Source organism: Accipiter gentilis, unplaced genomic scaffold (assembly GCF_929443795.1).
Source record: "Accipiter gentilis unplaced genomic scaffold, bAccGen1.1, whole genome shotgun sequence".
NCBI lineage: Eukaryota > Metazoa > Chordata > Aves > Accipitriformes > Accipitridae > Astur > Astur gentilis.
Genome location: NW_026061023.1, coordinates 1 through 14979, shown reverse-complemented (window position 1 = coordinate 14979; position 14979 = coordinate 1). Strand labels below are relative to the sequence as shown.

The 14979-nt window shown below is 62.3% G+C and overlaps 1 protein-coding gene across 1 annotated transcript; it reads right to left on the bottom strand.

The window, feature by feature from the left end:
- Nucleotides 1-1552: 1552 nt before the first annotated feature.
- On the bottom strand, nucleotides 1553-14106 carry LOC126037297 (voltage-dependent calcium channel gamma-8 subunit-like). Its single transcript, XM_049797610.1, has 4 exons — nucleotides 13838-14106; nucleotides 8372-8455; nucleotides 6031-6171; nucleotides 1553-1962 (listed from the first exon to the last, which is right to left on the bottom strand). The coding sequence occupies exons 1-4, from the start codon at nucleotides 13989-13991 to the stop codon at nucleotides 1553-1555; spliced, it is 789 nt and encodes a 262-aa protein (XP_049653567.1). The 5' UTR covers nucleotides 13992-14106.
- Between the last annotated feature and the right edge of the window lie 873 nt (nucleotides 14107-14979).

The following is a 14979-nucleotide window of genomic DNA, read 5'->3' as shown; positions in this document are numbered from 1 at the left end:
AGGGGTCCAGGGGGTCCCTGGGGGTCCTGGGGGGTCCCTGGGTGCCCCTAGATGGGGTGGTCTTGTGGTTGGGGGTGCGGGTCCCCAAGGGGGTCCCTAGGGGTCCAGGGGGTCCCTGGGGGTCCTGGGGGGTCCCTGGGTGCCCTAGATGGGGGGGGGTCTTGCGGTTGGGGGTGCTGGTCCCCAAGGGGGTCCCTAGGGGTTCAGGGGGTCCCTGGGGGTCCTGGGGGGTCCCTGGGTGCCCCTAGATGGGGGGGGGGTCTTGCAGTTGGGGGTGCTGGTCCCCAAGGGGGTCCCTAGGGGTCCTGGGGGGTCCCTGGGTGCCCCTAGATGGGGGGGGGTCTTGCGGTTGGGGGTGCTGGTCCCCAAGGGGGTCCCTGGGGGTCCTGGGGGGTCCCTGGGGTGCCCCTAGACAGGGTGGTCTTGCGGCTGGGGGTGCTGGTCCCCAGGAGGGTCCCAGGGGGTCCAGGGGGTTCCTGGGTGCCCCTAGATGGGGTGGTCTTGCAGTTGGGGGTGCTGGTCCCCAAGGGGGTCCCTGGGGGTCCAGGGGGTCCCAGGGGAGTCCCGGGGGGTCCTGGGTGCCCCTAGATGGGGGGGGGGTCTTGCAGTTGGGGGTGCTGGTCCCCAAGGGGGTCCCTAGGGGTCCTGGGGGGTCCCTGGGTGCCCCTAGATGGGGGGGGGGTCTTGCGGTTGGGGGTGCTGGTCCCCAAGGGGGTCCCTGGGGGTCCAGGGGGTCCCTGGGGGTCCTGGGGGGTCCCTGGGTGCCCCTAGATGGGGTGGTCTTGTGGTTGGGGGTGCTGGTCCCCAAGGGGGTCCCTAGGGGTCCAGGGGGTCCCTGGGGGTCCTGGGGGGTCCCTGGGTGCCCCTAGATGGGGGGGGGTCTTGCGGTTGGGGGTGCTGGTCCCCAAGGGGGTCCCTGGGGGTCCAGGGGGTCCCTAGGGGTCCTGGGGGGTCCCTGGGTGCCCCTAGATGGGGTGGTCTTGTGGTTGGGGGTGCTGGTCCCCAAGGGGGTCCCTGGGGGTCCAGGGGAGTCCCGGGGGGTCCTGGGTGCCCCTTGATGGGGTGGTCCTGTGGTTGGGGGTGCTGGTCTCCAGGGGGGTCCCAGGAGGTCCTGGGGGGTCCCTGGGTGCCCCTAGTTGGGGGAGGGGGTCTTGCGGTTGGGGGTGCTGGTCCCCAAGGGGGTCCCTGGGGGTCCAGGGGGTCCCTGGGGGTCCTGGGGTGCCCCTAGACAGGGTGGTCTTGCGGCTGGGGGTGCTGGTCTCCAGGGGGTCCTGGGGTGCCCCTAGACGGGGGGGGGGGGGGGGTCTTGTGGTTGAGGGTGCTGGTCCCCAGGGGGGTCCCAGGGGGTCCTGGGGGTTCCGTTGGGGTTCCGGGGTGCCCCTAGACGGGGGTGGTCTTGCGGTTGAGGGTGCTGGTCCCCGAGGCGCTGTCGGGGGGGCCCCCGGGGGGGTCCTTCCCAAAAGCGTTATGCAACTGCAAAAATGGGGGTCCCGGGGTCCCGGGGGGAGGCGGCCCGGGGGGTCCCTCTCGGGATAGGGTGTACATCGAGATATCAGCCGGGGGGGGTCCCCCCCCCCCCACCCCCCCCCGATTTTCCGGGCGGGGGAAGAGGAGGCGGGGGGGGAGGCGAAGCATCCCGCGAGCGCCCCGGTTCGCTGGACCGAGAACTGGATCGGGATCGTCGGCGAGGTCGAGGTCGGGGACCCGGGGGAACGCGGGGGGGCGGGGGAGGAGGTGGGGGTCCCGGACCCCCCCCGGGTCCCCCCCGAGCTTTGCGGTGGCGTTCGATGTAAAGATTGACGGCCAGGACGCCGATGGCTTCGGCCAGGATGAAGGAGAGCCCCCCGAAATAGAAGGACCAGCCGTAGGAGTAATGGCTCTTCTTGTCCTCGTCCCGCTTCGTGCCGGGGTCTCCGGCGTTGGCCGAGATGTAGACGATCACCCCGATGATGTTGCTGAGGCCTGGGGGGGGGGGACATGAGGTTGGGGGGGGGGACAGGGGATGGGGGATGAGGGAGAAGGGGCAAGGGATGAAGGACGGGATGAAGGAAAGGGGATGAGGGATGAGGGAGAAGAGACGGGATGAAGGATGGGACGAGGGAGAAGGGGCAAGGGATGAAGGAAGGGGTGAGGGAGAAGAGGTGGGGTGAAGGGATGAAGGATGGGATGAGGGATGAGGGAGAAGAAACGGGATGAAGGACAGGGGATGAGGGAGAAGAGATAGGATGAAGGATGGGATGAGGGAGAAGGGGCAAGGGATGAAGGATGGGATGAGGGATGAGGGACAAGAAATGGGATGAAGGACAGGGGATGAGGGATGAAGGACAGGGGATGAGGGAGAAGAGATGGGATGAAGGACGGGATGAAGGAAAGGGGATGAGGGATGAGGGAGAAGAGACAGGATGCAGGACGGGATGAGGGAGAAAGGTCAAGGGATGAAGGATGGGATGAAGGATGGGATGAGGGATGAGGGAGAAGAAACGGGATGAAAGACAGGGGATGAGGGATGAAGGACAGGGGATGAGGGAGAAGAAATGGGATGAAGGACGGGATGAGGGAGAAGGGCCAAGGGATGAAGGATGGGATGAGGGATGAGGGACAAGAAACGGGATGAAGGACAGGGGATGAGGGATAAGGGAGAAGAGATGGGATGAAGGATGGGACAAGGGAGAAGGGGCAAGGGATGAAGGACGGGATGAAGGAAAGGGGATGAGGGATGAGGGAGAAGAGATGGGATGCAGGACGGGATGAGGGAGAAAGGTCAAGGGACGAAGGATGGGATGAGGGATGAGGGAGAAGAAACGGGATGAAGGACAGGGGATGAGGGAGAAGAGATGGGATGAAGGACGGGACGAGGGAGAAGGGGCAAGGGATGAAGGACGGGATGAAGGACAGGGGATGAGGGATGAGGGAGAAGAGACGGGATGCAGGACGGGATGAGGGAGAAAGGTCAAGGGATGAAGGATGGGATGAGGGATGAGGGAGAAGAAACGGGATGAAAGACAGGGGATGAGGGATGAAGGACAGGGGATGAGGGAGAAGAAACAGGATGAAGGATAGGACGAGGGAGAAGGGGCCAGGGATGAAGGATGGGATGAGGGATGAGGGAGAAGAAACGGGATGAAAGACAGGGGATGAGGGATGAAGGACAGGGGATGAGGGATGAGGGAGAAGAGATGGGATGAAGGATGGGACGAGGGAGAAGGGACAAGGGATGAAGGACGGGATGAAGGAAAGGGGATGAGGGATGAGGGAGAAGAGATGGGATGAAGGACAGGACAAGGGATAATGGGCAAGGGATGAAGGAGGGGGTGAGGGAGAAGAGGTTGGATGAAGGGATGAAGGATGGGATGAGGGATGAGGGAGAAGAAATGGGATGAAGGACAGGGGATGAGGGAGAAGAGATAGGATGAAGGATGGGATGAGGGAGAAGGGGCAAGGGATGAAGGATGAGGGACAGGGGATGAGGGATGAGGGACAAGAAATGGGATGAAGGACAGGGGATGAGGGAGAAGAGATGGGATGAAGGACGGGATGAGGGAGAAGGGACAAGGGATGAAGGATGGGATGAGGGATGAGGGACAAGAAATGGGATGAAGGACAGGGGATGAGGGATGAGGGAGAAGAGATGGGATGAAGGGATGAAGGATGGGATGAGGGATGAGGGAGAAGAAACAGGATGAAGGACAGGGGATGAGGGAGAAGAGATGGGATGAAGGATGGGACGAGGGAGAAGGGGCAAGGGATGAAGGACGGGATGAAGGAAAGGGGATGAGGGATGAGGGAGAAGAGACAGGATGAAGGGATGAAGGATGGGATGAGGGATGAGGGAGAAGAAACAGGATGAAGGACAGGGGATGAGGGAGAAGAGATGGGATGAAGGACGGGACGAGGGAGAAGGGGCAAGGGATGAAGGACGGGATGAAGGAAAGGGGATGAGGGATGAGGGAGAAGAGATGGGATGCAGGACGGGATGAGGGAGAAAGGTCAAGGGATGAAGGATGGGATGAGGGATGAGGGAGAAGAAACGGGATGAAAGACAGGGGATGAGGGATGAAGGACAGGGGATGAGGGAAAAGAGACAGGATGAAGGATAGGACGAGGGAGAAGGGGCCAGGGATGAAGGATGGGATGAGGGATGAGGGAGAAGAAATGGGATGAAGGACAGGGGATGAGGGAGAAGAGATAGGATGAAGGATGGGATGAGGGAGAAGGGGCAAGGGATGAAGGATGAGGGACAGGGGATGAGGGAGAAGAGATGGAATGAAGGACGGGATGAGGGAGAAGGGGCAAGGGATGAAGGAGGGGGTGAGGGAGAAGAGGTGGGATGAAGGGATGAAGGATGGGATGAGGGATGAGGGAGAAGAAATGGGATGAAGGACAGGGGATGAGGGAGAAGAGATGGAATGAAGGACGGGATGAGGGAGAAGGGACAAGGGATGAAGGATGGGATGAGGGATGAGGGACAAGAAATGGGATGAAGGACAGGGGATGAGGGATGAAGGACAGGGGATGGGGGATGAGGGAGAAGAGATGGAATGAAGGACGGGATGAGGGAGAAGGGACAAGGGATGAAGGATGGGATGAGGGATGAGGGAGAAGTAACGGGATGAAGGACAGGGGATGAGAGAGAAGAGATGGGATGAAGGACGGGACGAGGGAGAAGGGGCAAGGGATGAAGGATGAGGGACAGGGGATGAGGGATGAGGGAGAAGAAACGGGATGAAGGACAGGGGATGAGGGAGAAGGGGCAAGGGATGAAGGACAAGGGACAGAGGATGAGGGACAAGACAGGGAATGAAGGCCAGGGGATGAGGGATGAGGGAGAAGGGGCAAGGGATGAAGGATGAGGGACAGGGGACAAAGGATGAGATGGGATGAAGGACAGGGGATGAGGGATGAAGGGGCAAGGGACGGGATGAGGGACAAGAAACAGGATGAAGGACCGGATGAGGGATGAAGGACAGGAGAAGGGAGAAGGGGCAAGGGATGAAGGACAGGGGATGAGGGAGAAGAGATGGGATGAAGGACGGGATGAGGGAGAAGGGGCAAGGGATGAAGGATGAGGGACAGGGGATGAGGGATGAGGGACAGGGGATGAGGGATGAGGGAGAAGAGATGGGATGAAGGATGGGACGAGGGATGAAGGACAGGACAAGGGAGAAGGGGCAAGGGATGAAGGACAGGGGATGAGGGAGAAGAGATGGGATGAAGGACGGGATGAGGGAGAAGGGGCAAGGGATGAAGGATGAGGGACAGGGGATGAGGGATGAGGGACAGGGGATGAGGGATGAGGGAGAAGAGATGGGATGAAGGATGGGACGAGGGATGAAGGACAGGACAAGGGAGAAGGGGCAAGGGATGAAGGACAGGGGATGAGGGAGAAGAGATGGGATGAAGGACGGGATGAGGGAGAAGGGGCAAGGGATGAAGGATGAGGGACAGGGGATGAGGGATGAGGGACAGGGGATGAGGGATGAGGGAGAAGAGATGGGATGAAGGATGGGACGAGGGATGAAGGACAGGACAAGGGAGAAGGGGCAAGGGATGAAGGACAGGGGATGAGGGAGAAGAGATGGGATGAAGGACGGGATGAGGGAGAAGGGGCAAGGGATGAAGGATGAGGGACAGGGGATGAGGGATGAGGGACAGGGGATGAGGGATGAGACGGGATAAAGGACAGGGGATGAAGGATGGGATGAGGGAGAAGGGGCAAGGGATGAAGGACGAGGGACGAGGGACAGGCAGGGGACGAGGGGCAGGGGATGACCCACAGGGTCCCCAGTATCCCCCAGTGTCTCCTCCTGTGATCCAGGGGACTCCCCCCCAATCCCGGGACCCTCCTGGAATCAGGGACCCCCCCCTCCCCGCCTCCAAGAAGGGATCGGGCCCCCCCACTTCCCCCCAGTGGCTCCTCGCTGGGATCGAGGGGCGACACCCCCTCCCCAAGGGACCCTCCCTGGGACATAGGGGACCCTTCCCCACCCCAAGAGAGGGGGGGATGTGGGGGACCCCCCCCTCCCCACTAACCGGCGGCGACGAAGAGGATGCCGGCGCCGAGGACGAGGCTGGTCCGGGCACGGCGCAGGCGGCTGGCGGCCACGCAGACCCCTCCCAGGAGCAGCAGGACGGCGCTCAGGATCGGGAAGATGCTGGAAGCCCGGACCACCCCTGCGGGACCCCAACCCCTCGTTAGAGCCGGCCAATGGGAGCCCCGGGGCTGGCGGCCAATCGGAGGCCACGAACAATGGGGGATCCGTCAGCCCCGGCCAATGGGAGACTGTTGGGGAGATGGCCAATCGGAGGCCACGAATGGTGGGGGATCTGTCAGTCCCGGCCAATGGGAGACTGTTGGGTAGACGGCCAATCGGAGGCCACGAACAATGGGGGATCTGTCAGGACCAGCCAATGGGAGACTGTTGGGTAGACGGCCAATCAGAGGCCACGAATTGTGGGGGATCTGTCAGCCCCGGCCAATGGGAGACTGTTGGGTAGATGGCCAATCGGAGGCCACGAACAATGGGGGATCTGTCAGCCCCGGCCAATGGGAGACTGTTGGGTAGATGGCCAATCGGAGGCCACGAACAATGGGGGATCTGTCAGCCCCGGCCAATGGGAGACTATTGGGTAGACGGCCAATCGGAGGCCACGAACAATGGGGGATCTGTCAGGACCAGCCAATGGGAGACTGTTGGGTAGACGGCCAATCAGAGGCCACGAATTGTGGGGGATCTGTCAGCCCCGGCCAATGGGAGACTGTTGGGTAGATGGCCAATCGGAGGCCACGAACAATGGGGGATCTGTCAGCCCCGGCCAATGGGAGACTATTGGGTAGACGGCCAATCGGAGGCCACGAACAATGGGGGATCTGTCAGCCCTGGCCAATGGGAGACTATTGGGTAGACGGCCAATCGGAGGCCACGAACAATGGGGGATCTGTCAGGACCAGCCAATGGGAGACTGTTGGGTAGACGGCCAATCAGAGGCCACGAATTGTGGGGGATCTGTCAGCCCCGGCCAATGGGAGACTGTTGGGTAGATGGCCAATCGGAGGCCACGAACAATGGGGGATCTGTCAGCCCCGGCCAATGGGAGAGTATTGTGTAGGCCACAAATGGTGGGGGATCTGTCAGCCCCGGCCAATGGGAGACTATTGGGTAGACGGCCAATCGGAGGCCACGAACAATGGGGGATCTGTCAGCCCCAGCCAATGGGAGCCCTGAGGCTGGTGGCCAATCAGAACACTTGAATAGTTTGGGATCTGTCAGCCCCAGCCAATGGGAGCCCTCCAGTCTGGCAGCCAATCAGAGCCCTGGGATCCATCAGCCCCCAGCCAATCAGAGCCCTTAAAGGCCTCAGCCAATCAGAGGGGAGATCTTTGAGGGTGGGACCCAATGAGGAGAAAGGAGGCCTGCAGTCGGGAGCCAATCACAGAACAGAGGCTCCTGCGGCTCCGAGAGCAGCGACCAATTGGAAAGGAGAATTTCTCGGCAGGGGTTAGCAGCCAATCAGAGCACAGGATCCATTGTGACCACCAGCCAATAGGAGCGCAGGGTGCCCTGCAACTCCAACCAATCAAACCCAGGGTCAACCTGCAGCCTCAACCAATCAGAACTAGGCACGTGCTCGACCAACCACCCAATCGGCAGGGCAGGTTTCCTAGCCAAGCAGCCAATCAGGACCCAGCTCCCTCCACCGCTCCAAGGCCAGCAGCCAATCAGAAAGCAGAACCACCCCCCCCCGCATCCCCGTTGCCAAGGAAACCCGGTTGCTAGGGGGCGTGGCTAGGGACTCCGTTGCCATGGCAACGTCAGGGCATCACCGGGACGGTTGCCGTGGCAACGTCAGGGCATCACCGGGACGGTTGCCGGGGCGACGCGAGGCCGGTCACCGGGGCATCACCGTGGCAACGCCGGGCATCACCGGGATGATGCCGGGGCGGTTGCCATGGCGACATCAGGGCATCACCGGGGACGGTTGCCAGGTTGACGTGAGGCCGGTCACCGGCGCATCACCGCGGCGACGCCGTGGCATCATCACCGGGACGTTGCCAGGGCAACGCAAGGCCGGTCACCGGGGTATCACCGGGACGATGGCGGGGTAGTTGCCGTAGCAACGTCACGGCATCACCGGGACGGTTGCCGGCCCGGTTGGCACGCCGGTTGTCAAAGGCATCGCCGTGGCGGTTGCCGTGGCGATAGCGCGGCGGTTGCCGTGGCCACGCCGGGATAACACCGGGACATCTCGCCGGGACGGGGGGTGGGGGGGTGGATGATGCCGGGGGTGGTCGCCGGGGAGGGTGGGTGATGCCGGGGGGTGATGGCGGGGCGGTTGCCGTGGCGATAGCGCGGCGGTTGCCGTGGCGACTCACGGAGCAGGTACTCGGCGCTGTCGTGGTCGTACTCCATGTCCTCGGGGAAGTGGTTGATCTTCAGGCACAGCCCCCGCTTCAGGCCTGCGGGGACACGGGGACGGCTGCCGGCGGGACGAGGCGGGGGGACACCGCGGGGAACGGGGCGCCGATGGGGACGGGGACACCGCGGGGACGCCGCGGGGATGGGGACGCCGTGGGGACACCGTGGGGATGGGGACACTGTGGGGATGGGGACACCGAAGGGGACACCGAAGGGGACACCGATGGGGATGGGGACACCGTGGGGACACCGTGGGGATGGGGACACCGATGGGGATGGGGACACCGTGGGGACACCGTGGGGATGGGGACACCGAAGGGGATGGGGACACCGATGGGGACAAGGACACCGTGGGGACACCATGGGGATGGGGACACCGAAGGGGATGGGGACACCGAAGGGGATGGGGACACCATGGGGACACCGTGGGGATGGGGACACCGTGGGGACACCGTGGGGATGGGGACACTGTGGGGATGGGGACACTGAAGGGGACACCAAAGGGGACACCGATGGGGATGGGGACACCGTGGGGACACCGTGGGGATGGGGACACCGATGGGGATGGGGACACCGTGGGGACACCGTGGGGATGGGGACACCGTGGGGATGGGGACACCGAAGGGGATGGGGACACCGAAGGGGATGGGGACACCGTGGGGATGGGGACACCGTGGGGACACCGCAGGGATGGGGACACCGTGGGGATGGGGACGCTGTGGGGACACCGTGAGGATGGGGACACCGTGGGGATGGGGACACCGAAGGGGATGGGGACACCGTGGGGACACCGTGGGGATGGGGACACCATGGGGATGGGGACACTGATGGGGACAAGGACACCGTGGGGACACCATGGGGATGGGGACACCGATGGGGATGGGGACACCGTGGGGACACCGTGGGGATGGGGACACCGTGGGGATGGGGACACCATGGGGACACCGTGGGGATGGGGACACCATGGGGATGGGGACACCGATGGGGACAAGGACACCGTGGGGACACCATGGGGATGGGGACACCGAAGGGGATGGGGACACCATGGGGACACCGTGGGGATGGGGACACCGAAGGGGATGGGGACACCATGGGGATGGGGACACTGAAGGGGACAAGGACACCGTGGGGACACCATGGGGATGGGGACACCGAAGGGGATGGGGACACCGTGGGGACACCGTGGGGATGGGGACACCGTGGGGACAGGGACACCGAAGGGGATGGGGACAAGGATGGGGACACCACAGGGACAGGGACACTGGGGGGATGGGGACATCATGGGGATGAGGATGGGGACACTGAAGGGACGCTGCAGGGATGGGGACACCACGGCGACAGGGACACCATGGGGATGGGGACACTGTGGGGACAAGGACACTGCAGGGATGGGGACACCGCAGGGACAGGGACACCACGGGGATGGGGACAAGGACACTGCAGGGATGGGGACACCGTGGGAACAGGGACACCGTGGGGATGAGGATGGGGATACCACGGGGACAGGGACACTGTGGGAATGGGGACAGCGTGGGGACAAGGATGGGAATGGAGACACTATGGGGACGGGGACACCACAGGGACACCACGGGGACGGGGACACCACGGGGACGGGGACACCACGGGGACCCCGTGGGGATGACGGGGACAGGGTGGGGATGGGGACGTCGCGAGGACGGGGCCACCGCGGGGACGGGGACGTCGCGGGGACGTCGCGGGGACGGGGCCACCAGGGGCCACCAGGGGCCACCAGGGGCCACGTCCCACTGCGGCACCGCAGGGCTGCGCGTCCCCCCGACACCACGAGCCGCCCCCGACAGCGTCACGACCCCCCGACAGCGTCACGACCCCCGACAGCGTCACGCTGCTGCCAGCTTCCCCGACAGTGCCACGAACGTCCCCAATGATGTCACGAAGCTGCGAGTTTCCCCCAATGATGCCATGAACGTCCCCAATGATGTCATGATGCTGCGAGCTTCCCCAACAGTGCCATGAATGTCCCCCAATGATGCCACGAATGTCCCAAATGATGTCACAATGGTGCAATCTTCCCCCAACGATGCCACGAACATCCCCCATGATGTCACGCTGCTGCGATCTCCCCCCAACAGCGCCATGAAAGTCCCCTAACGATGTCACGAACGTCCCCCATGATGTCACGAAGGTGCAAGCTCCCCCCAACGATGCCACGAATGTCCCAAATGATGTCATGCTGCTGCAATCTCCCCCCAACAGTGCCATGAATGACCCCCAACGATGCCACGAATGTCCCCAGTGATGTCACGATGGTGCAAGCTTCCCCCAAGGATGCCACGAACATCCCCCAAGGATGCCACGAATGTCCCAAATGATGTCACAATGCTGTGATCTTCCCCCAACAGTGCCATGCATGACCCCCAATGATGCCACGGATGTCCCCAATGATGTCACGATGGTGCAAGCTCCCCCCAACGATGCCACGAATGTCCCCAATGATGTCGCGATGGTGCAAGCTCCCCCCAACGATGCCATGAATGTCCCCAATGATGTCATGATGCGAGCTTCCCCCCGACAGCGCAATGCATGACCCCCAATGATGCCACGAATGTCCCCAATGATGTCACGATGGTGCAAGCTCCCCCCAACGATGCCACGAATGTCCCAAATGATGTCACACTGCTGTGATCTCCCCCCAAGTGCTATGAATGTCCCCCAACGATGCCACGAACGTCCCCAATGATGTCATGATGCTGTGATCTTCCCCCAACGATGCCACGAATGTCCCCAATGATGTCGCAATGGTGCAAGCTTCCCCTAACGATACCACGAATGTCCCCAATGATGTCGCGATGGTGCAAGCTCCCCCCAACGATGCCACGAATGTCCCCAATGATGTCACACTGCTGCGATCTCCCCCCAACAGCGCCACGAATGTCCCCCAAGGATGCCACGAACGTCCCCCACGACGTCACAATGGTGCAATCTCCCCGCAATGATGCCACAAATGTCCCCCATGATGTCACGATGCTGCGATCTCCCCCCGACAGCACCATGCATGACCCCCAACGATGCCACGAATGTCCCCAATGATGTCACGATGGTGCAAGCTTCCCCCAACGATACCACGAATGTCCCCAATGATGTCACGATGGTGCAAGCTTCCCCCAACGATACCACGAATGTCCCCAATGATGTCGCGATGGTGCAAGCTCCCCCCAACGATACCACGAATGTCCCCAATGATGTCATGATGGTGCAAGCTTCCCCCAACGATGCCACGAATGTCCCCAATGATGTCACGCTGCTGCGATCTCCCCCCAACAGCGCCATGAATGTCCCCCAACGATGCCACGAACGTCCCCAATGATGTCATGATGCTGTGATCTTCCCCCAACAGTGCCATGAATGTCCCCAATGATGTCATGATGGTGCAAGCTCCCCCCAACGATGCCACGAATGTCCCAAATGATGTCACGCTGCTGTGATCTCCCCCCAAGTGCTATGAATGTCCCCCAACGATGCCACGAACGTCCCCAATGATGTCATGATGCTGTGATCTTCCCCCAACAGTGCCATGAATGTCCCCAATGATGTCGCGATGGTGCAAGCTCCCCCCAACGATGCCACGAATGTCCCCAATGATGTCGCGATGGTGCAAGCTCCCCCCAATGATGCCATGAATGTCCCCAATGATGTCACGATGCGAGCTTCCCCCCGACAGCGCAATGCATGACCCCAAACGATGCCACAAATGTCCCCAATGATGTCGCAATGGTGCAAGCTTCCCCCAACGATGCCACGAAAGTCCCCAATGATGTCGCGATGGTGCAAGCTTCCCCCAACGATACCACGAATGTCCCCAATGATGTCGCGATGGTGCAAGCTCCCCCCAACGATACCACGAATGTCCCCAATGATGTCGCGATGGTGCAAGCTCCCCCCAACGATGCCACGAATGTCCCCAATGATGTCACGCTGCTGCGATCTCCCCCCAACAGCGCCACGAATGTCCCCCAAGGATGCCACGAACGTCCCCAATGATGTCATGATGCTGTGATCTTCCCCCAACAGTGCCATGAATGTCCCCAATGATGTCGCGATGGTGCAAGCTTCCCCCAACGATACCACGAATGTCCCCAATGATGTCGCGATGGTGCAAGCTCCCCCCAACGATGCCATGAATGTCCCCAATGATGTCATGATGGTGCAAGCTCCCCCCAACGATGCCACGAATGTCCCCAATGATGTCACGATACGAGCTTCCCCCCGACAGCGCAATGCATGACCCCAAACGATGCCACGAATGTCCCCAATGATGTCGCAATGGTGCAAGCTCCCCCCAACGATGCCACGAATGTCCCAAATGATGTCACGCTGCTGTGATCTCCCCCCAAGTGCTATGAATGTCCCCCAACGATGCCACGAACGTCCCCAATGATGTCATGATGCTGTGATCTTCCCCAACAGTGCCATGAATGTCCCCAATGATGTCGCGATGGTGCAAGCTCCCCCCAACGATGCCACGAATGTCCCCAATGATGTCGCGATGGTGCAAGCTCCCCCAACGATGCCATGAATGTCCCCAATGATGTCACGATGCGAGCTTCCCCCCGACAGCGCAATGCATGACCCCAAACGATGCCACAAATGTCCCCAATGATGTCGCAATGGTGCAAGCTTCCCCCAACGATACCACGAATGTCCCCAATGATGTCGCGATGGTGCAAGCTTCCCCCAACGATACCACGAAAGTCCCCAATGATGTCGCGATGGTGCAAGCTCCCCCCAACGATGCCACGAATGTCCCCAATGATGTCACGCTGCTGCGATCTCCCCCCACAGCGCCACGAATGTCCCCCAAGGATGCCACGAACGTCCCCAATGATGTCATGATGCTGTGATCTTCCCCCAACAGTGCCGATGAATGTCCCCAATGATGTCGCGATGGTGCAAGCTTCCCCCAACGATACCCACGAATGTCCCCAATGATGTCGCGATGGTGCAAGCTCCCCCCAACGATGCCATGAATGTCCCCAATGATGTCACGATGCGAGCTTCCCCCCGACAGCGCAATGCATGACCCCAAACGATGCCACAAATGTCCCCAATGATGTCGCAATGGTGCAAGCTTCCCCCAACGATGCCACGAAAGTCCCCAATGATGTCGCGATGGTGCAAGCTCCCCGCAACGATGCCACGAATGTCCCCAATGATGTCACGCTGCTGCGATCTCCCCCCAACAGCGCCACGAAAGTCCCCCAAGGATGCCACGAACGTCCCCCACGACGTCACGATGGTGCAATCTCCCCGCAACGCCGCCACGAACGTCCCCCGTGATGTCACGATGCTGCCGTCTTCCCCCAACGACGCCACGCACGTCCCCCAACCCCACCACCGCGCCGCCGCCGTCGCGACCCCCCGCCCTTTCCCGACCTCCTCCCCACCTTCGAGGCAGCAGATCCGCCAGAGACCGGAGTGGGTCAATCCGCCGGGATCGCGGCGGTCGCGGTGAGCGGCGTCCTCGCCGGAGATGTTGCTGGTGTTGCAGATGAAGGCGCGGGCGTAGAGCCAGTAGTCGGTGCCGATGGCGATGGTCATGAGGCCGAAGGCGGCGAAGGCGCCCACCGTGGTGAGCAGCACCTGCACCCCCTTCTCGCACCAAACCACCCCCTCCCCATTCCAGCGCTTGAGCGACTCCAGCCTGAACCGGACCCCGGGGAAAACCCCGGGGGGGGGGACCCAGGCGTCCGGCCGGATCCTGACCCCCCCCCCCCCCCCCAAAAAAAACCACAACCTGCCCCCCCACGTATGGTGGGATGGGAGGGTGCTGGCGTTGGGTGGGTGGGGGGGGGACCCTGGTGTTTGGGTGGGTGATGGGGTGCTGGGGTCCTGGGGGGGGGGGGGGGGGACCCTGGTGTTTGGGTGGGTTGCTGGGGGGGGGGATGAAGGTGTTTGGGTGGGTGATGGGGTGCTGGGGGGGGACCCTGGTGTTTGGGTGGGTGCTGGGGGGGGGGATGAAGGTGTTTGGGTGGGTGATGGGGTGCTGGGGGGGGGGACCCTGGTGTTTGGGTGGGTGCTGGGGTGGGGGGATGAAGGTGTTTGGGTGGGTGCTGGGGTGGTGGGGGGGGGACCCTGGTGTTTGGGTGGGTGCTGGGGGGGGGGGGATGAAGGTGTTTGGGTGGGTGATGGGGTGCTTGGGGGGGGGGGACCCTGGTGTTTGGGTGGGTGCTGGGGGGGGGATGAAGGTGTTTGGGTGGGTGATGGGGTGCTCGGGGGGGGACCCTGGTGTTTGGGTGGGTGCTGGGGGGGGGGGGGATGAAGGTGTTTGGGAGGGTGCTGGGGGGGGCAGACCCAGGTGTTTTGGGTGGGTGATGGGGTGTGTGGGGGGGGGACCCTGGTGTTTGGGTGGGTGATGGGGTGCTGGGGTCCTGGGGGGGGGACCCTGGTATTTGGGTGGGTGCTGGGGGGGGGGGATGAAGGTGGTTTGGGTGGGTGCTGGGGTCCTGGGGGGGGGGACCCTGGTGTTTGGGTGGGTGCTGGGGTCCTGGGGGGGCCACCCAGATGTTTTTGGGTGGGTGATGGGGTT

What these genes read in the sequence shown, in the direction of transcription:
- LOC126037297 (XM_049797610.1), bottom strand. Translation starts at nt 13,991, where the DNA reads ATGACCATCGCCATCGGCACCGACTACTGGCTCTACGCCCGCGCCTTC. An exon ending in CAGCGCCGAGTACCTGCTCC is followed by an intron (nt 6,172 to 8,371) that starts GTGAGTCGCCAC and finishes GGGGTCCCGCAG; the next exon opens with GGGTGGTCCGGGCTTCCAGC. An exon ending in CATCCTCTTCGTCGCCGCCG is followed by an intron (nt 1,963 to 6,030) that starts GTTAGTGGGGAG and finishes CCCCCCCCCCAG; the next exon opens with GCCTCAGCAACATCATCGGG.